The following is a 22623-nucleotide window of genomic DNA, read 5'->3' on the forward strand; positions in this document are numbered from 1 at the left end:
AGTACACACCCTAGAACGATGAAATCCGGAAAAAAATGTATGCCATCCGATTTCTACACTTCCAACTTAAAGTTCTATATAGGTTTTTATCGTGCACAAGATCGTCCGATAGCACTTATATATCATTTTATATATACGGCCATAATAACATTTTTTGTAAAAAAAAAGTTTGTTGTTGTAGTACACACCCTAGAACGATGAAATCCGGGAAAAAATGTATGCCATCCGATTTCTACACTTCATACTTAAAGTTCTATATAGGTTTTTATCGTGCACAAGATCGTCCGATAGCAGTTATATATCATTTTATATATACGGCTATAGTAACATTTTTTGTAAAAAAAAAGTTTGTTGTTGTAGTACACACCCTAGAACGATGAAATCCGGAAAAAAATGTATGCCATCCGATTTCTACACTTCCAACTTAAAGTTCTATATAGGTTTTTATCGTGCACAAGATCGTCCGATAGCAGTTATATATCATTTTATATATACGGCTATAGTAACATTTTTTGTAAAAAAAAAAGTTTGTTGTTGTAGTACACACCCTAGAACGATGAAATCCGGAAAAAAATGTATGCCATCCGATTTCTACACTTCCAACTTAAAGTTCTATATAGGTTTTTATCGTGCACAAGATCGTCCGATAGCAGTTATATATCATTTTATATATACGGCTATAGTAACATTTTTTGTAAAAAAAAAGTTTGTTGTTGTAGTACACACCCTAGAACGATGAAATCCGGAAAAAAATGTATGCCATCCGATTTCTACACTTCCAACTTAAAGTTCTATATAGGTTTTTATCGTGCACAAGATCGTCCGATAGCAGTTATATATCATTTTATATATACGGCTATAGTAACATTTTTTGTAAAAAAAAAGTTTGTTGTTGTAGTACACACCCTAGAACGATGAAATCCGGAAAAAAATGTATGCCATCCGATTTCTACACTTCCAACTTAAAGTTCTATATAGGTTTTTATCGTGCACAAGATCGTCCGATAGCACTTATATATCATTTTATATATACGGCCATAATAACATTTTTTGTAAAAAAAAAGTTTGTTGTTGTAGTACACACCCTAGAACGATGAAATCCGGGAAAAAAATGTATGCCATCCGATTTCTACACTTCCAACTTAAAGTTCTATATAGGTTTTTATCGTGCACAAGATCGTCCGATAGCAGTTATATATCATTTTATATATACGGCTATAGTAACATTTTTTGTAAAAAAAAAGTTTGTTGTTGTAGTACACACCCTAGAACGATGAAATCCGGAAAAAAATGTATGCCATCCGATTTCTACACTTCCAACTTAAAGTTCTATATAGGTTTTTATCGTGCACAAGATCGTCCGATAGCACTTATATATCATTTTATATATACGGCCATAATAACATTTTTTGTAAAAAAAAAGTTTGTTGTTGTAGTACACACCCTAGAACGATGAAATCCGGGAAAAAATGTATGCCATCCGATTTCTACACTTCATACTTAAAGTTCTATATAGGATTTTATCGTGCACAAGATCGTCCGATAGCAGTTATATATCATTTTATATATACGGCTATAGTAACATTTTTTGTTTAAAAAAAAGTTTGTTGTTGTAGTACACACCCTAGAACGATGAAATCCGGAAAAAAATGTATGCCATCCGATTTCTACACTTCCAACTTAAAGTTCTATATAGGTTTTTATCGTGCACAAGATCGTCCGATAGCACTTATATATCATTTTATATATACGGCCATAATAACATTTTTTGTAAAAAAAAAGTTTGTTGTTGTAGTACACACCCTAGAACGATGAAATCCGGGAAAAAATGTATGCCATCCGATTTCTACACTTCCAACTTAAAGTTCTATATAGGTTTTTATCGTACACAAGATCGTCCGATAGCAGTTATATATCATTTTATATATACGGCTATAGTAACATTTTTTGTAAAAAAAAAGTTTGTTGTTGTAGTACACACCCTAGAACGATGAAATCCGGAAAAAAATGTATGCCATCCGATTTCTACACTTCCAACTTAAAGTTCTATATAGGTTTTTATCGTGCACAAGATCGTCCGATAGCACTTATATATCATTTTATATATACGGCCATAATAACATTTTTTGTAAAAAAAAAGTTTGTTGTTGTAGTACACACCCTAGAACGATGAAATCCGGGAAAAAAATGTATGCCATCCGATTTCTACACTTCCAACTTAAAGTTCTATATAGGTTTTTATCGTGCACAAGATCGTCCGATAGCAGTTATATATCATTTTATATATACGGCTATAGTAACATTTTTTGTAAAAAAAAAGTTTGTTGTTGTAGTACACACCCTAGAACGATGAAATCCGGAAAAAAATGTATGCCATCCGATTTCTACACTTCCAACTTAAAGTTCTATATAGGTTTTTATCGTGCACAAGATCGTCCGATAGCACTTATATATCATTTTATATATACGGCCATAATAACATTTTTTGTAAAAAAAAAGTTTGTTGTTGTAGTACACACCCTAGAACGATGAAATCCGGAAAAAATGTATGCCATCCGATTTCTACACTTCATACTTAAAGTTCTATATAGGATTTTATCGTGCACAAGATCGTCCGATAGCAGTTATATATCATTTTATATATACGGCTATAGTAACATTTTTTGTTAAAAAAAAGTTTGTTGTTGTAGTACACACCCTAGAACGATGAAATCCGGAAAAAAATGTATGCCATCCGATTTCTACACTTCCAACTTAAAGTTCTATATAGGTTTTTATCGTGCACAAGATCGTCCGATAGCAGTTATATATCATTTTATATATACGGCTATAGTAACATTTTTTGTAAAAAAAAAGTTTGTTGTTGTAGTACACACCCTAGAACGATGAAATCCGGAAAAAAAATGTATGCCATCCGATTTCTACACTTCCAACTTAAAGTTCTATATAGGTTTTTATCGTGCACAAGATCGTCCGATAGCAGTTATATATCATTTTATATATACGGCTATAGTAACATTTTTTGTAAAAAAAAGTTTGTTGTTGTAGTACACACCCTAGAACGATGAAATCCGGAAAAAAATGTATGCCATCCGATTTCTACACTTCCAACTTAAAGTTCTATATAGGTTTTTATCGTGCACAAGATCGTCCGATAGCACTTATATATCATTTTATATATACGGCCATAATAACATTTTTTGTAAAAAAAAAGTTTGTTGTTGTAGTACACACCCTAGAACGATGAAATCCGGAAAAAATGTATGCCATCCGATTTCTACACTTCCAACTTAAAGTTCTATATAGGTTTTTATCGTGCACAAGATCGTCCGATAGCAGTTATATATCATTTTATATATACGGCTATAGTAACATTTTTTGTAAAAAAAAAGTTTGTTGTTGTAGTACACACCCTAGAACGATGAAATCCGGAAAAAAATGTATGCCATCCGATTTCTACACTTCCAACTTAAAGTTCTATATAGGTTTTTATCGTGCACAAGATCGTCCGATAGCACTTATATATCATTTTATATATACGGCTATAGTAACATTTTTTGTAAAAAAAAAGTTTGTTGTTGTAGTACACACCCTAGAACGATGAAATCCAGAAAAAAATGTATGCCATCCGATTTCTACACTTCCAACTTAAAGTTCTATATAGGTTTTTATCGTGCACAAGATCGTCCGATAGCAGTTATATATCATTTTATATATACGGCTATAGTAACATTTTTTGTAAAAAAAAGTTTGTTGTTGTAGTACACACCCTAGAACGATGAAATCCGGAAAAAAATGTATGCCATCCGATTTCTACACTTCCAACTTAAAGTTCTATATAGGTTTTTATCGTGCACAAGATCGTCCGATAGCACTTATATATCATTTTATATATACGGCCATAATAACATTTTTTGTAAAAAAAAGTTTGTTGTTGTAGTACACACCCTAGAACGATGAAATCCGGGAAAAAATGTATGCCATCCGATTTCTACACTTCCAACTTAAAGTTCTATATAGGTTTTTATCGTGCACAAGATCGTCCGATAGCAGTTATATATCATTTTATATATACGGCTATAGTAACATTTTTTGTAAAAAAAACGTTTGTTGTTGTAGTACACACCCTAGAACGATGAAATCCGGAAAAAATGTATGCCATCCGATTTCTACACTTCCAACTTAAAGTTCTATATAGGTTTTTATCGTGCACAAGATCGTCCGATAGCAGTTATATATCATTTTATATACATATACGGCTATAGTAACATTTTTTGTAAAAAAAAGTTTGTTGTTGTAGTACACACCCTAGAACGATGAAATCCGGAAAAAATGTATGCCATCCGATTTCTACACTTCCAACTTAAAGTTCTATATAGGTTTTTATCGTGCACAAGATCGTCCGATAGCACTTATATATCATTTTATATATACGGCCATAATAACATTTTTTGTAAAAAAAAGTTTGTTGTTGTAGTACACACCCTAGAACGATGAAATCCGGGAAAAAATGTATGCCATCCGATTTCTACACTTCCAACTTAAAGTTCTATATAGGTTTTTATCGTGCACAAGATCGTCCGATAGCAGTTATATATCATTTTATATATACGGCTATAGTAACATTTTTTGTAAAAAAAAGTTTGTTGTTGTAGTACACACCCTAGAACGATGAAATCCGGAAAAAAATGTATGCCATCCGATTTCTACACTTCCAACTTAAAGTTCTATATAGGTTTTTATCGTGCACAAGATCGTCCGATAGCACTTATATATCATTTTATATATACGGCCATAATAACATTTTTTGTAAAAAAAAAGTTTGTTGTTGTAGTACACACCCTAGAACGATGAAATCCGGGAAAAAATGTATGCCATCCGATTTCTACACTTCCAACTTAAAGTTCTATATAGGTTTTTATCGTGCACAAGATCGTCCGATAGCAGTTATATATCATTTTATATATACGGCTATAGTAACATTTTTTGTAAAAAAAAGTTTGTTGTTGTAGTACACACCCTAGAACGATGAAATCCGCAAAAAAAATGTATGCCATCCGATTTCTACACTTCCAACTTAAAGTTCTATATAGGTTTTTATCGTGCACAAGATCGTCCGATAGCAGTTATATATCATTTTATATATACGGCTATAGTAACATTTTTTGTAAAAAAAAGTTTGTTGTTGTAGTACACACCCTAGAACGATGAAATCCGGAAAAAAAATGTATGCCATCCGATTTCTACACTTCCAACTTAAAGTTCTATATAGGTTTTTATAGTGCACAAGATCGTCCGATAGTACTTATATATCATTTTATATATACGGCTATAGTAACATTTTTTGTAAAAAAAAGTTTGTTGTTGTAGTACACACCCTAGAACGATGAAATCCGGAAAAAAATGTATGCCATCCGATTTCTACACTTCCAACTTAAAGTTCTATATAGGTTTTTATCGTGCACAAGATCGTCCGATAGCACTTATATATCATTTTATATATACGGCCATAATAACATTTTTTGTAAAAAAAAGTTTGTTGTTGTAGTACACACCCTAGAACGATGAAATCCGGGAAAAAATGTATGCCATCCGATTTCTACACTTCCAACTTAAAGTTCTATATAGGTTTTTATCGTGCACAAGATCGTCCGATAGCAGTTATATATCATTTTATATATACGGCCTATAGTAACATTTTTTGTAAAAAAAGTTTGTTGTTTGTAGTACACACCCTAGAACGATGAAATCCGGAAAAAAATGTATGCCATCCGATTTCTACACTTCCAACTTAAAGTTCTATATAGGTTTTTATCGTGCACAAGATCGTCCGATAGCAGTTATATATCATTTTATACATATATGACCATAGTAACATTTTTTGAATGTTTTTTATTAAAAGGCATTCTGTAACGATATAATCCCAAATATAATTTTATCAGATTTGTTCCTTTCCACATTTATACACATATTTTAATTGATCAAAAATATTTTTTTAATGTAAATCATGAAAATCAATTTTTTTGAATTGTTTCCACGTGCATAAACACATATTGAAATGTAAATAATGAAAACGAGTTTTTGCGTCTTTTCCACGTGCAGAAAAACACATATTTGTAAACAAAAATAACTCACCACACCAAAAAAAATGTTTATTTTGATAAAACAGCTGTTACGGTTTGTTTTATTTTTCGTCGGGTTGTTTTCTTTATGTGCGTTATTAATTTATAATTAATATTTTATTTTATATTATCAAAGTAAATTTATAAAGTAGACTCATTTGAACAGCTGACTATTTTTTTTAAACTTGCTATTTGTGGACTTACTTGTCAAAAATGTTTATGTTGCCATATTTGTTTTCATTTTAACGCTTGCTTTTGTACAAATTTCTGAGTAATTTGCTGTATTTAATGTGAAAAAAGTGTATTTTAAGTGTAATATTTTTAAAAATGTTCTAATTTTTAAAAAATAAAGAAAACTTTGTGACTTTTAATATAAATAACAACATATTTTTGGAAAGTACAACAATAATGCCATATTTTCCATTAATTATTGGTTCATTTTTGTAAACAAATTTTGACAAGTGAGTATTTCGAACAAAAAACAAATTGCCTGTGGTTTTTGTAGACGTTTGTTGTACAACAACTCGTGTCGCTACTTTATTAATTTACTTTGTATATTATTATATATATCTTGCCGGCAACTGACGATTATTGTTTTGACAGCTGTTAGTGACTTTTAGCAGGGATGGAAAAGTTGTTATATATTGAAATAAACTGTTTTTTTTAACCTTTCAAGGTAGACAATTTTTAAAAATCTTTTTATAGAAAATTATCCAATTGTTCTTTTTCTTTATAAAAAAAAGACAAACTTTTATTTTTTATAAAATTTACGAAATTTTTTTTCGATTTTCTACTTTTTTATAGATTTTTTATTTTTGAAATTTTTTATAAAAAATTTTTTTTAATAGAAATTTTCTCTTTTTTATAGAAAATTATTAAGATTTTTCGTTTTTTTTTTACAAAATTTCGTTTTTCTATAGACAATTTTGAAAATTTTCTCCTTTTATATAAAAGATTTTTGTTCAATGGAAAATTATTCGAAATTTTGTCTTTTTAAAGACAATTTTATCGTTTTTATAAAAAAAAAACTTTTATAGAAAAATTATGTAAATCTAAAAAAATCAAACCAAAATTAGTATTAGAATTTTGAAAACGGTAACGATTTTAATAAAATTTGACAAATATTATTTAAAAAAACATATTTTCAAACTCAAACCACATTTAAAAAAAAAATCGAACTTATAACTTGCAAAAAAAAATGTCCCAGAGACCCAAGGTTTCAATATTTAGTTCGGCCAGACATTATACCACTTCATCTTCGATCAATGAACCGCCCATATCAGCCTTAGAAAAACGTCACACTGTTATCTATTCTCAGGGACTTATTAAGCCTGAAAATCGTGGCACTATAGAAAGTATAGATAGTATGCCCATAATGGTTAAAACTTGTCAACCCATTACAGATATTGTGGCAACGTGTAAAGAACTAAATATACCCAAAGACAAACTGCCCTCACAGGAATATCATAAAATAGAGACGGCTCAAAAGTGGTTGACCTTAAAGGGTAAGAATGGTAAAATCCACAAGTTCCCTTTAAACACCATTTTGCCCAAAGTACAAATGACAAAACATCTGCCGGCCAAGCAATTGCCACGGGACGTGGAGGTGGATAGAAGAAGAAGAATTTATAATAAAGTGCAGCTTGAAAAGGAATTGGAAAAGGAGGGTTTAACTAAAATAGAGTTAATGCCTACAGAGGAGCAATATTATTTGTTAACAGAGAATTCATTTAAACATTTTCTGCCTTAAGTTTTTTGATGACACTGATTATGATTGTCATTCGCCAGAGGCCTGGTTAAAATTGGGTGAAATCGAAACGGGAGAAATGTTTCCCTTGCCGGCAAAAGCATATTTGCCTTTACAGCAAAGTTTATTACAATACGAATTGGCAAAATTGTGGCCGTATTTAAATATGAGGCCTTTAATGGCAAATGGTCTGTCAGGGTTTTAGAGGATGAATGTGTTTATGAGGTGCCGAAAATACAAATCATGTTTTTGGCTGAAAATCCCTTTGATTTCATACGGCGTTTAAAGCGGGCCGTAGAAAAACGCAACAATGCCGAAATTTTAATAAGTATGCAGTCTTTAGTGGATTGTGTTTTATGGCAGGATATAGCCGCGAAGCGTTTGTATCGCCACAAATTAGTGGACAAGTTAATGGAAGGTATACAATGTGATGCCAAATTCTTGAGCAACTTAAAGCTGGAAATTTATATATTATATGAACATTTGATGACCAGTTATGAGTTTGAGAAATTTATCAAACTTTTACCTTTGGAATTTCCGAATTTAAACCTGAGATTATAAGAAACTCCCTAGAGAAGGCCTTTCACTCTGGATTTGCCGAAGAAGAAAGGAGTCATTTGAAAGCTTTGAAAATAGATATAGCAGAAAGAAAAACTAAGTTATTGACTTTCTGGTTGTTGTATACCTTTAAAGGATTTGAGGCATTGATTAATGTTAACTCGGAATGTCAATATATCGAGACCTTAAATATGTTTGTTGGTAATTTTGCTAAACCTTTGGCTTTAGCCGATTTTCTAAAATCCCAGCAGAAACAATCTACTAATATAGGCAATTATTTGAAAACAACTTGGCCTTGTAAGCTTTCCAATGGTATAATTTTAGTTTTAAGGGCTCTGGGCAAAGGTTGGCTCGATATTAGTCTAAATAATTGGAAAGTCTTTGAAATCAGTAAAATTTCCCGCTTTATATTACAAGTGAAATTTCGTATGCAAGAATCTATGCAGGTGTTATTGGAAAAATCTATAGAAAGTTTTACCAATTTGCTAAGCGATCCTTGTAAACAGTTTTTATTGCTGGATTTGCAATATCAATGGTCTAGTGATTTTATAAATACAGAATTTCCCTTTAATAAGCCCATATTTGCTATGGTTTTATCGGTAACCGAGGATAAAGAAGTTGTTTATTCTACCCCTCCCGAGGAGTTTGCTCCTGCCCTAAAAGAATTATTTAAAAAGGGTTTGGAAAAGTCCAGTGGTGTTAGGCAAATAGATGCGGAATGTTTAAGCAATCTAAGATTTGCTTCAGATTTATATATTTTGACGGTGGAATTGGTAGAAGAGTTATATGTGAAATGCAACGATTTGCTGCAAGAGTGTTATTTAAAAGCTATTTTTCCCTTAAGATCATATGCCCATAAATACGATCGTTTTATAGAATTCTATCTGCTAAGTGTACCCACCTATATGTCAGAATATAAGGCCGCCAAAAAGTCCTCCATGCAGGTAAAGGCTGATATTTTGGAACATAAGCGCAACAAAGAAGAAATGCGTTTAATACTGCCAGCAACCATTAACATAGGACCCTTTTTGGTTATTGTGGATCCTATGAAACAATATATGATCAAGAAACGTATAGAAATTGTTAAGAAAATTTTCGAGTATTACCTGGATCGTATGTTTGATACCAATGAGCGTTTACTGGAACGTTGTCTGGAAATGTATCAGAAGATTAATGAAAAACCTCAAAGTATAGAACATTTATATGCTATCAGAGATTTTGCTTTAACTATAACCGATTTGGTGGAACAGTTAAGAGCTGATATACAGATAATGTGGCTGGAATATGATATGTTGGATAGTTTTTTCTATAATTTACCGGATCATCAGTTTGCCATGAAATGGGAGGTTTACGCTTGGCCGAAAACCATACTAGAACGTTTAACTACATTAAGGGAAGAGCAAAAACTGGATATAGAAGATTTTAAGCGTTTGCACTTAAGTGAGTGCATTGGTTTTGAGGAACGTTTAGAATCGTTAAATGATGAAATTCAACAATTTTCTTTGCAATTTAATCCGCAAAAAGTAACAGAAGTTGCAGTAGAGGTATGTAACACATATAGTCTTAAATAAATAAGAAATTTTTAAAATTTTTCTAATTTGTAGATTCAAAAAAACCTGGAAAGTTATATTGGATTTGCAAAAACTGGGCGAAACTTTGCGTTATCGCCAAGAACTTTTTGAATTGGAGGATCTGTCTCTAGAATTTCTTAATAGCATCATAGAAGGCTTTCTGCCTTACAAAAATCTTTGGTACGCATGCCAGGATATGGTTAAACTAGAAGAGGCTACTTTAGGCAATCCTTTGGTTAATATAGAACTCGACGATGTTGGTCATGGCCTGGACACCATACAAAACTCTTTGCAGCTATCATTACAAGTCTTTGCTAGAGAAGCCAGAAATACAGGAAGTCGCTAAATACTTCCTTAATATGCTGGAGGAATTTAAACCAAAATACCAGGCTATTAAAGATTTGAAAAATGAAAATTGGCTTTTCTTACATTGGCAAGAGCTGGCAACACGTTCTGGTTTAGATATTAAATATTCCATGGCCATGAATTTCCAATATTGCATGCGTAAGGGTATAATGGATCATTTGGAATTGGTGCACGAGATTTCGGAAAAGGCTACCAATGAAGCGGATGCTATACGCAAAGCCTTTGAAGAGGAGGAAAGACGTAAAGAGGAGGAGCGCTTAGCATTGCTAATGCATAAAGCTATGCGTAAATGTCGTACAGATATTTGTTAAATTGATCTTTATTGTTGATAATTAATAAAAAATAAAAACTAAAATTTACTTTCATTACAATTTTAAATTTCAGCAAAAAACGTAAACAAAACAAAATACTCACTGAAAATTGATATCTTGCATATCCCAATCATAATGCTGTTACTCCACAGTACATTACACTTTCATGTAGAAGCAGCAAAGGTAAACAAAAAAATGAACGCGCCGGACCAGAGACTTGCGCCGATTCGGCTTAAGCCGACTAAGCCTAGCCGCCGAACAAAATGTCAAAGCCGCCGCCGCCGAAAATTTTTCAGCTTAATACGGCTTGAAAATTTCGCCATATTTTGTACAATTTACAGAATACTTTCGCTAAATTTATAGAATTTTACAATATAAAATTAATTTGTTTTCATTTAAGCAAGTTTTCTTTTATCTAATAATAAGCCGCTTATTGAAATTTGGCCGCCTCAGATATTTTCGTGTTTTACGCGCCTGATTCGAGTCGCTGCTTTTACTTCAAACCAGCTTCGTTGACGTCAACGGAGCTATACCTTTTTACATTGCTGGTATGTCATACCGTAAAGGGCTAAGGTATCAAACATGTGTATTTTAAATGGGAAGTGCAGTTGATGTCAATTCTGCCGACTGCGAAAAGAAATTCTGCTAGAATTTTTCGCGCCAAACTGTTTTCTGCATTTTTTATTTGCAAAAAAAAAAAATGTTGTTGTGTGTGTGCAAAAATCTAAAGTGACAGTAATGATATTCTTTAAATAAAAAAATATTTTTTTACTAACAATTGAAATTAATAAGATTGCTATACTACTATACCGAGGGTCATTGTGCAAAGAAACAGCAAGTGTTTCGTTTAATTTAGATAAATTGTTAATAACTATGATGAAAATGTTTTTCCAGGCGGGGTTTGTTTTCGTTATTATATTGGTATTATACCCAAAAGTGTTTATTGAAATCTAGATTTGGCGTATTTGTGAGATCTAGAAGATTAAAAAATGGAAGTAATGGTGTTAATTAATTATTTATTTGTCTATAAAGAACGTCTTTCTTTTCAAGAAAGAGGAGGGAGGCATCATGATGGTCTCCTGGAAGAATGCCCACAAGAGAGTGGCAATTGTATACCTCCCTAGTCACCTAGGCGGGTGGTGGTCGGTCGGCTAGTACATAGAGTATATTATCACCTAGAGGCAATGGAAGGAAGCTGATTGCCGTATTCAGGGAGTATCCTTGGGATACATACTTATTATTATACCATTGATCTCAGCTGAATCACTACCATACACCCATAATAGAGCGCGATGTCTGTCAGGTGTGCCTTTCAGTGAAGCTCTTGTTGTCTCCAAACACTATGGTGGCCGAATATTTACAAGAAACAATTGTTAAGCCGCCTTTTATACAAATTTATAGCTTTGTAGAGACTGTCTTCACGGACCTAGAGGATATAACCTGGCTAGGTATGTAGATGTTGTTTGGGCAAAATATTGGTACTAACCATTGTGGGCTTTATGTCGACTTTAGATCCCTTATAGTTGTCACACTATATCAAATAAGCATTCTTGCTGGAATTAAAGTTTAAAGCAATTTTAATTCCAGTCAAACATTCAAATTTCAAGTGTTGAAATACACTTTCGTTACACTTTAATTCAATATCATTCTCCAGTGAAAACGAAACTTGAATTCAAGTCGAACATTACAATGTTTTTACAGTAATTCAATGCACGAAATCTATATACATACATACGTATATAAAATTCTAACGTTACTGACTGATTCATCATCGTAGAGCCTAGAGCCTTGAAGCTAAAGAGCTGAAATTTGGGCAGGAGGTTGGTCTCCCACCAAATGGAAATTCGAATTTTTTGGGGGTTAAAAAAGGGTAAAAACGTAAATTCGGTAACCTCAAATCTCCTAACAAAAACAGTTAAAGCTTATGGTCGTTCATTAAAAAAAAAAAGCGGACAGGTGTCCGGTAATTTTTTCAAATTCGGCCCCTTTGGGGAATAAACGGGTAAAAACTGTAATTTGGTACTTCTTTTGCACCCCATGTATCTTTTAAACCAGAGAACATTCAAAAAATATTTTTGAATCCTTCATAACTTGACGAACAAATAAAAATATGAATTTAGTACTTTATGGATATTCGGACGTTTAAGGGGAGAAAAATTGTACCTATTTTGGTACTTTTTATAAAAGATTTTTTTTTGGTTTATTAACTTATACATATGAATACATAATAACGGGCTCCCAATACGATGTTGCAACTTTTGGAAGATAATTTTTATTTCGTTAATGGGGAGGAAAAAAGTACCAAAAAGGGTAAAAACGGGAAATTTGATTTTATTCAAGAAACACTAAATATGCTAATGGGATGTTATTTGGAACACCGGTACCAAGTGATATTTTTTGGTACTTTTTCATTCCGCAACTGGTACTTTTTGGGTTTTCTATGATATTGAAATCGAAACATGAAATTAATAATTAAGGAACTTTTCGGAACTTTTTCGTTCTACAAAGGTACTTCTTGAGTTTTCTATAAAATTTAACCTAGAAACATGAAATTAAGCAAGTAAAGTCCGGAGTAAATGAGAATCTATAAAATGGGACTTATTGGTACTTTAACGTACTTCGACTGGTACTTTTTTGACTCAGAACTTTGAAACTTGTAATTAAGTACTTGAGAATCTATAAAAGTGTAATTTTTGGTACTTTTTCGTACTTCAAAAGGAACTTTTTGAATTTTCTATAATATTAAACCTAGAAACATGAAAGCATGTAGAGCCCCGATTAAGTGAGAACCTGTAAAAGGGGACTTTTTGGTTCTTTAAAAGGTACATTTTAAGTTTTTGTATAATAATGAACCTAGAAACGTGAAATTAAGCATGTAGAGCCCGGATTAAGTGAGGTCCTATAAAAGGGGACTTTTTGGTACTTTTTCGTTCTTCAAAAATATAACTCTTACTTCTTACTTATTTTAATCATAAATTACCGCTAAAATAAGAATAGTCTGCCTTTAGAGTTGCGAGTTTTCATACACTCTAATAATGTTTTCAAAGTGAAACTTTTGGAATATTTTTCAATCTCTTTGTGATCCCTTTAAATGATGTTGTTCTGGAAGAACTTTAACATCCATGTAAACATTTCGGGTAATAAATTGGGGGACTACCAATGAGGGGAGCGGAACCTCCCATATGAATTAAATACAAAAATTCGTTTATCTGGGAAACTAATAGAACTAAATTCTTAAAATTTTGCACGAAGAACTTTAATATTCATCTGACTTTCATCTGGGGGGCTTGGAGCTCCCATATGAATTAAATAGAAAAATTCGTATATCTGAGAAACTGTTAGAGCTAGAATCTTCAAATTTTACTGAAAAACATTTAGAGAATAACGGGCGGACTTTCAATGGGAGTTTGGCACTTCTCATATGAATTAAATGCAAATTTTGTATATCTGGGAAGCTATTAGATTATTCAAATATTTCATAGATTAAATTAAAATCTTAATTAACGTTCGGAATAATTGGCGAAATTGCAATAATTTGCGTGGAATCTCCCATATGTAACAGATTGTATATCTGGAAAACCATTGTAGTTAGAATCATCAAAATCGTTAAGTGAGTTTCTTATTTATATTGCTTTTAGGGTAGCACAGCACACTGGGTATAGCTAGTAAATAAACAAATAAAAAAATCTTTGTTTTACGTTATTGATCATTTTCTTAATGCAAAATTTTTTAGAAACTGATTTTCTGCAATTTTGTTTTATATGGAGGATAGGGTTAAATATCGGTAGATCGTAGTAGAACTTGGAGAAAGGATTTGTTTTTAATTTTTAAGAATTTTTTATTCATCCCTGCATAATTTCTCACACAACTTATAAGCTTGCTCTGTTTTGTTGTTATAAACAATATATTTGCTTCCAAAATCCCACTTTCTGATCTCTCGGATACCGTTTTTTTTTTTTAAATCGTAGAAAAATTAAAAACTAAACGTAGTTGAAAACATAGCCGGCTTACAATCGATTTTAAGCCGCCGCCGACATATTTAGTGCTCAAAATGAACGCGCCGGACAAATCGTAAGTATTTTAAAGTTTTTAAACGAAATTTTATTTAAAACATTCTTTTATTTTTTCAGTGAACCAAAAGTCTTCGTTAAATGCGCTTTACCCCAGTGTAAAGGATTACGTTTCAGTTTATTCCATAAATTTCCACGAAATCTTGAAAAATGTAAAGCCTGGTTAGCAGCTTTTGATAATCCCACACTTTATGCCATTCCCCATTTGCGCCTAATAACTATGGCTATCTGCAGTCGTCATTTTCGCATTTCGGACTATAGTCATCCTGAATCTAGGAAATTAAATGCAGTGGCAGTTCCAAGTTTAAATCTGAAGACTCTTAATCAACTGGACATGTGCCGCCATGGTAAAACGAATAAGGTGGAATATGATACTACTGAACGTTGGCCTCGTGATAATATTAATACGGAGGGGAAAGAAAATAATGAACCTAATACAACCAAAGATGAACTTAATGATGCAGAGGAATTTCCAATATCCCCTAAATGTTTTAGTAATATAAATCAAAGTTCATTAGCGTCTGATGATGCTGCTTTTCTTAATGATAATTTGGTGTCCTCTAGCAAGGATATAAGTGATTCAACTCTAGTCACTTCTTGTGTCAAAGAAGGTAATGGGTTTGAGTTGGTGGTTAATGATGGTTTTATACAGATGAAAGATTCTCAGCTGGATACTGAGGTAAAAGCTGATATATTATGGATGCGTCATATTTGTCGTTGTAGTGAATGTTTTGATAGTAAGATAAATAGGCCTTTGATAGAGTTTTTTGAATTTGATCAGGATTTGCAACCGGTAATGGCCACGGTTATAGAGGAAACTAGAAGATTGGATATAATATGTAAGTAACTATTTAGATTAGTTAAAATTAAGATCCACTTATTTCAGTTCTAGTTCAGTTCTAGTTTTCTTCTACTTTACTTCTAGTTCAGTTCTAGTACAATTCTAGTTCAGTTCTAGTTTACTTAATTATATTCTCTTCTCAATTGCAGGGAGTGATGGTCACACTTCCTCCTACAATCTCACAAAGTTATACGAACAACTACAAAAATCCCAAATAACCATCAGTCCTAACTATTTATTATGGAATTTTCAACACACTCAATTTCGCGATGATTTACAATCTATGAACTTTTACGAACTCTTACAATCGAACAAATCGGGCATCTATAAAGCCTTAGATCGTTTGCAAAAGTCAGGAGTATTAATCATAAAACAAGTACCCAAAGATGATAAAGATTCTTTACTAAAGAAATGTATCATAACTAAAATATTTAATATTTCATGCAATCAAATAATTAACGAAAAACGACAAAAGTCCTTAGGAGAACACAAGACACCACATTCAAATTGTACTTTCGAATCCATGGACAAAGGCATACAAATACTGTCAGTGCCTCAGAATAAAGAGCATTTAAAATTACAATTAAATTTAGTGGATGGTTTTCAAGCCATAGAACAATTACCCAAAACTACACAAGAATTTCTAGCACTTCATCAAATGGACTATTGTTTTGAAGATGACAAAGGTTTTAATTATAAAATCAAACAACCAGTTTTATGGAAAAGTGATTTCATGGAACGTATTTGGTTTAATCCTTATCACTTGGATTGTATTAATACACAAGATTATTGCTCGGCGACTAAACCCTTAAACATTTAAGTGTTGCCTTGAAAATGCAACAGAACCAATGGTGTGTGGAGTTAAATTCGGAAAATATTATTATTTTAGATAATTATCGCATTTGTTGGAGTTTAAAAAATATCACAATCGATAGCGAATTGGATTGCATGTACTTGGAGAGAAAACATTACTTAAGCAGTTTGAATATATTGAAGAATATTTGATAAGGTAATTTTTTCATATTTAAATACATTTCCCTTTAGAAAAGTATTTTTATTTTCTATATTACTGTTTTAATGCTGATTTAATAAAATAGTTATTAAGAAAAAAATATTCCTAAGAGTTTTTAAACTGCAAATTGTAAGAAAAACCTTCGATAGACAGTCAATATGTCCCAGCAGATTCAGTATGTATTTAAAAATTGGTGATTTATAGCCAAGTTTCCTTCAAAAGTTGCTTTTGTTTCCTATAAGTTTATAGTATAAACAATTATGCCAATTAATGCTATTACTATTATAATAGTAATAGCATTGGTTGGCATAATTGTTTATACTATACTTTTTCTGAATTAGAACAATTTGTTGATACATATAATTAGATCTGAATCGATGCATCTTTTACTATTCAGTTTTAGTTCAGATATAGTTTAGTTTTAGTTCTGTTCTTGTTCAGTTCTAGTTCAGTTCTAGTTGTAGTTCTAGTTCAGTTCTAGTTTAGTTCTAGTTCAGTTCTAGTTCAGTTCTAGTTCAGTTCTAGTTCAGTTCTAGTTCAGTTCTAGTTCAGTTCTAGTTCAGTTCTAGTTCAGTTCTAGTTCAGTTCTAGTTCAGTTCTAGTTCAGTTCTAGTTCAGTTCTAGTTCAGTTCTAGTTCAGTTCTAGTTCAGTTCCAGTTCAGTTCTAGTGCAGTTCTAGTTCAGTTCTAGTTCAGTTCTAGTTCAGTTCTAGTTCAGTTCTAGTTCAGTTCTAGTTCAGTTCTAGTTCAGTTCTAGTTCAGTTCTAGTTCAGTTCTAGTTCAGTTCTAGTTCAGTTCTAGTTCAGTTCTAGTTCAGTTCTAGTTCAGTTCTAGTTCAGTTCTAGTTCAGTTCTAGTTCAGTTCTAGTTCAGTTCTAGTTCAGTTCTAGTTCAGTTCTAGTTCAGTTCTAGTTCAGTTCTAGTTCAGTTCTAGTTCAGTTCTAGTTCAGTTCTAGTTCAGTTCTAGTTCAGTTCTAGTTCAGTTCTAGTTCAGTTCTAGTTCAGTTCAGTTCAGTTTAGTTCAGTTCTAGTTCAGTTCTAGTTCAGTTCTAGTTCAGTTCTAGTTCAGTTCTAGTTCAGTTCTAGTTCAGTTCTAGTTCAGTTCTAGTTCAGTTCTAGTTCAGTTCTAGTTCAGTTCTAGTTCAGTTCTAGTTCAGTTCTAGTTCAGTTCTAGTTCAGTTCTAGTTCAGTTCTAGTTCAGTTCTAGTTCAGTTCTAGTTCAGTTCTAGTTCAGTTCTAGTTCAGTTCTAGTTCAGTTCTAGTTCAGTTCTAGTTCAGTTCTAGTTCAGTTCTAGTTCAGTTCTAGTTCAGTTCTAGTTCAGTTCTAGTTCAGTTCTAGTTCAGTTCTAGTTCAGTTCTAGTTCAGTTCTAGTTCAGTTCTAGTTCAGTTCTAGTTCAGTTCTAGTTCAGTTCTAGTTCAGTTCTAGTTCAGTTCTAGTTCAGTTCTAGTTCAGTTCTAGTTCAGTTCTAGTTCAGTTCTAGTTCAGTTCTAGTTCAGTTCTAGTTCAGTTCTAGTTCAGTTCTAGTTCAGTTCTAGTTCAGTTCTAGTTCAGTTCTAGTTCAGTTCTAGTTCAGTTCTAGTTCAGTTCTAGTTCAGTTCTAGTTCAGTTCTAGTTCAGTTCTAGTTCAGTTCTAGTTCAGTTCTAGTTCAGTTCTAGTTCAGTTCTAGTTCAGTTCTAGTTCAGTTCTAGTTCAGTTCTAGTTCAGTTCTAGTTCAGTTCTAGTTCAGTTCTAGTTCAGTTCTAGTTCAGTTCTAGTTCAGTTCTAGTTCAGTTCTAGTTCAGTTCTAGTTCAGTTCTAGTTCAGTTCTAGTTCAGTTCTAGTTCAGTTCTAGTTCAGTTCTAGTTCAGTTCTAGTTCAGTTCTAGTTCAGTTCTAGTTCAGTTCTAGTTCAGTTCTAGTTCAGTTCTAGTTCTAGTTCAGTTCTAGTTCAGTTCTAGTTCAGTTCTAGTTCAGTTCTAGTTCAGTTCTAGTTCAGTTCTAGTTCAGTTCTAGTTCAGTTCTAGTTCAGTTCTAGTTCAGTTCTAGTTCAGTTCTAGTTCAGTTCTAGTTCAGTTCTAGTTCAGTTCTAGTTCAGTTCTAGTTCAGTTCTAGTTCAGTTCTAGTTCAGTTCTAGTTCAGTTCTAGTTCAGTTCTAGTTCAGTTCTAGTTCAGTTCTAGTTCAGTTCTAGTTCAGTTCTAGTTCAGTTCTGTTCAGTTCTAGTTCAGTTCTAGTTCAGTTTAGTTCAGTTCTAGTTCAGTTCTAGTTCAGTTCTAGTTCAGTTCTAGTTCAGTTCTAGTTCAGTTCTAGTTCAGTTCTAGTTCAGTTCTAGTTCAGTTCTAGTTCAGTTCTAGTTCAGTTCTAGTTCAGTTCTAGTTCAGTTGTAGTTCAGTTGTAGTTCAGTTCTAGTTCAGTTCTAGTTCAGTTCTAGTTCAGTTCTAGTTACGGAAAAGAATAATAAAAAAATTTCAATTTGTTTGATTAAAAGCATGACTAGATTTATTTCAATACAAATTTAAGAAAAATCTACTAAATCTAATTATATAAATCTACAAAAACTAATACTAGAACTAAGATTACACCATATTCCAAATGCAAATCCTTTAAACTATTAGCAGCTGATATAGCTTTTTCGTGAACATCATAAAAACGCACAGTCATTGTAATGGGCACTTCCAAATTTTCATCTAAAGCAAATTCCAAATCATGACGTTCGGCCAAATGTAAAGCAGCATGCTTAATGACATTTTGCAAGGGAACATTATCCACCTCGTAGGTGGCCATATGAAATTCATATGCTAAACTTAATAAAATATTCCGGCATATAAATGTATTGGTCTCCTGTAGATATTGTCCAATTACTGAATCAAAATCGCTGTTGAAAACATTTAACGGCAACCATTTTTGTGAATCATTCTCGGGTTTACCCAATTGGGATATTAAGTAGAAAGATAATTCAGCAATTTCTAGGTCCTCACCAAATAGTTGTTTATGTATATGTTGCTGTAAATTTAAACATATTTCTGTGAAATTAGTTTTTGAGGCATCCTTTAGTAAAAGCGTTTCATTTTCCAGTTTTATTTTACAATATTGGCTATATTAATACCGTAAGCAATATAATCTTTAGCAGGATTAAAACGGGCACATTCACCATTTTCTTTTGAAAATAAAGTTAAAATATGAGACTCGGTATTATTGGGGTTAAAGTAATTGATTATTTGATTTTTAGATGATAAAGGTAGACTTTTATTGAAAACCTCATAGCGTGCTAGGATTATTGGTTTACCCAGTAGATAACCTAAGGGCCCAGATATTACAGGGGGATATACGTTTTCTGTTGTATTTGTTTTTAAAAATTCCTTTAAAGTTTTATTTAAAAACTCTATTTCGTAAGACAACCAATATTCTGTTTTAGTACTTTCCATTTTATCCAAGGTTTTGTTTTCCTTTAGCCATAAGTCCACTATTAGCTCTTGAATATGGGTAAAATTGTGTAAGATATTTATTTTAACTTTATATAAATTAAAATTGTCCTGTCTTTCTTTTTAGTTCTATATCTTGAGCAATTTAGTTTGTTTTCATAACAATTATTAACCGTTATATTTTCTATATAGTTTTCCATATGTTTGTTGTTGTAAATATCATCTGGCATCGTGGGTTTGCTAAATATTTTATAGTCTTCTTGTAGTTGTTTAAATTTGATTTCAATTTCTTTTAAATTTTCATGAGAGGAAACCAGACAAGATTTTTTAGGGGTTTTAAATGATAAATGGGTTCTTGTAGGCGACAAGTGGCAGTTTGATAAGATGATGGAAGATCTGTAAAATAAAGATAAGTGTAAGTGTTTTAGCCACAACAATGTTATCTATAAAATGCTCTGAGCAATACTAAGAGCAATTTTTCTAGTTTATACTCTGGTCTATAGTCTAGTCTATAGTCTAGTCTATAGTCTAGTCTATAGTCTAGTCTATAGTCTAGTCTATAGTCTAGTCTATAGTCTAGTCTATAGTCTAGTCTATAGTCTAGTCTATAGTCTAGTCTATAGTCTAGTCTATAGTCTAGTCTATAGTCTAGTCTATAGTCTAGTCTATAGTCTAGTCTATAGTCTAGTCTATAGTCTATAGTCTAGTCTATAGTCTAGTCTATAGTCTAGTCTATAGTCTAGTCTATAGTCTAGTCTATAGTCTAGTCTATAGTCTAGTCTATAGTCTAGTCTATAGTCTAGTCTATAGTCTAGTCTATAGTCTAGTCTATAGTCTAGTCTATAGTCTAGTCTATAGTCTAGTCTATAGTCTAATCTATAGTCTAGTCTATAGTCTAGTCTATAGTCTATTCTATAGTCTAGTCTATAGTCTAGTCTATAATCTAGTTTATAGTCTAGTCTATAGTCTATTCTATAGTCTATTCTATAGTCTACTCTATAGTCTAGTCTATAGTCTAGTTTATAGTCTAGTCTATAGTCTAGTCTATAGTCTAGTCTATAGTCTAGTCTATAGTCTAGTCTATAGTCTAGTCTATAGTCTAGTCTATAGTCTAGTCTATAGTCTAGTCTATAGTCTAGTCTATAGTCTAGTCTATAGTCTAGTCTATAGTCTAGTCTATAGTCTAGTCTATAGTCTAGTCTATAGTCTAGTCTATAGTCTAGTCTATAGTCTAGTCTATAGTCTAGTCTATAGTCTAGTCTATAGTCTAGTCTATAGTCTAGTCTATAGTCTAGTCTATAGTCTAGTCTATAGTCTAGTCTATAGTCTAGTCTATAGTCTAGTCTATAGTCTAGTCTATAGTCTAGTCTATAGTCAAGTCTATAGTCTAGTCTATAGTCTAGTCTATAGTCTAGTCTATAGTCTAGTCTATAGTCTAGTCTATAGTCTGGTCTATAGTCTAATCTATAGTCTAGTCTATAGTCTAGTCTATAGTCTATTCTATAGTCTAGTCTATAGTCTAGTCTATAATCTAGTTATAGTCTAGTCTATAGTCTATTCTATAGTCTATTCTATAGTCTACTCTATAGTCTAGTCTATAGTCTAGTTTATAGTCTAGTCTATAGTCTAGTCTATAGTCTAGTCTATAGTCTAGTCTATAGTCTAGTCTATAGTCTAGTCTATAGTCTAGTCTATAGTCTAGTCTATAGTCTAGTCTATAGCCTAGTCTATAGTCTAGTCTATAGTCTAGTCTATAGTCTAGTCTATAGTCTAGTCTATAGTCTTGAACTCCTGAATCGGAGCAAGTTCCACTTTCGAAAATTGTTCTGAATTAGGCTATAGTTTTTCATAGAAAATAGCTCTGAATTAGAGTTTCTATTTTTCTTACCAAAATTTTGTATTTCTTTAGTTTTCACATTAAATATCTCAATATATCGCCGAATTTATAAAATTCACGATTTTTCACCTCTTCCGATTCCAATATAAATTCGGCCATTTATTATAACGGGAAGTATCCTCAAAAGAATGTGTTACCTGAAATTACATAAATTAAAAACTAATGTTTGTAAATAATCTCTACAACGGACTTACTTCTTTTTAACCAAAGGTTTATAGGTTCTTAACACACACAACCAACCGTCATTAATCTCACACGAAGGCAGACCATGTTGAAATTTAAAATCCTCAAAACGTCCTTCATGTATCTCTAAATCAATGGGCTCTTCTAGTTGACAACGAAATACCTTTAAAGCATCGGCGGAGCAGTCAGGATCACAACAACAATTTATATCACAAGTGTCTTGTGAAAGATCACAAAAGCAATATTGCGCTTTAATTGGCCATTTGGGCAAGGAAGTTGGTAAAGGTTCGGTAATATTTGGTTTAACCGTGGTATTAATCTCTTTATTTAAAGGTTTAATGGTGGTGGTAGTTGAGGGTTTAATGGTGGTGGTAGTAGGTTTTTTGGTGGTTGTGTTGTTGGATTTTTTACAGTTTTTTGGGTGGAAATTCTGGCCATTCCGCATCATCTTTTGTTGCTGCAGTTGTGGTGGAAGTTGTAGAACTGGGAGTAGAGGATATTAATGGGGAATCAGTTACATCTGTTGTAATTTCTTGTGGTAGTTTC

The 22623-nt window shown here is 32.3% G+C and overlaps 3 protein-coding genes across 3 annotated transcripts; 2 read left to right on the forward strand and 1 right to left on the reverse strand.

The window, feature by feature from the left end:
* Positions 1 to 7266: 7266 nt before the first annotated feature.
* Positions 7267 to 10675, forward strand: LOC119607415 (dynein heavy chain 1, axonemal-like). Its single transcript, XM_037961310.1, is given in 6 exon segments — positions 7267 to 7868; positions 7870 to 8008; positions 8011 to 8407; positions 8410 to 9972; positions 10034 to 10314; positions 10316 to 10675. Coding segments are annotated over 6 exon segments (3288 nt in total). The 5' UTR covers positions 7267 to 7320.
* Positions 10676 to 14643: 3968 nt separating this feature from the next.
* LOC119607815 (trimethyllysine dioxygenase, mitochondrial-like) lies at positions 14644 to 16700 on the forward strand. The gene is given in 4 exon segments (XM_037961922.1): positions 14644 to 14746; positions 14806 to 15584; positions 15736 to 16400; positions 16403 to 16700. Coding segments are annotated over 4 exon segments (1653 nt in total). The 5' UTR covers positions 14644 to 14726; the 3' UTR covers positions 16592 to 16700.
* Positions 16701 to 19110: 2410 nt separating this feature from the next.
* On the reverse strand, positions 19111 to 22560 carry LOC119607427 (tectonic-like; the record flags this gene model as incomplete). Its single annotated transcript, XM_037961320.1, is given in 8 exon segments — positions 19111 to 19664; positions 19667 to 20120; positions 20123 to 20331; positions 20334 to 20393; positions 21886 to 21930; positions 21933 to 21977; positions 21980 to 22031; positions 22100 to 22560. Coding segments are annotated over 8 exon segments (1880 nt in total), but the record flags the coding sequence as incomplete, so codon positions are not given.
* Positions 22561 to 22623: the final 63 nt, after the last annotated feature.

This window comes from Lucilia sericata, unplaced genomic scaffold (assembly GCF_015586225.1).
Source record: "Lucilia sericata isolate MDLA Ls3-8-SP2 unplaced genomic scaffold, ASM1558622v1 Contig000019F_arrow, whole genome shotgun sequence".
In the NCBI taxonomy this organism is placed as follows: domain Eukaryota; kingdom Metazoa; phylum Arthropoda; class Insecta; order Diptera; family Calliphoridae; genus Lucilia; species Lucilia sericata.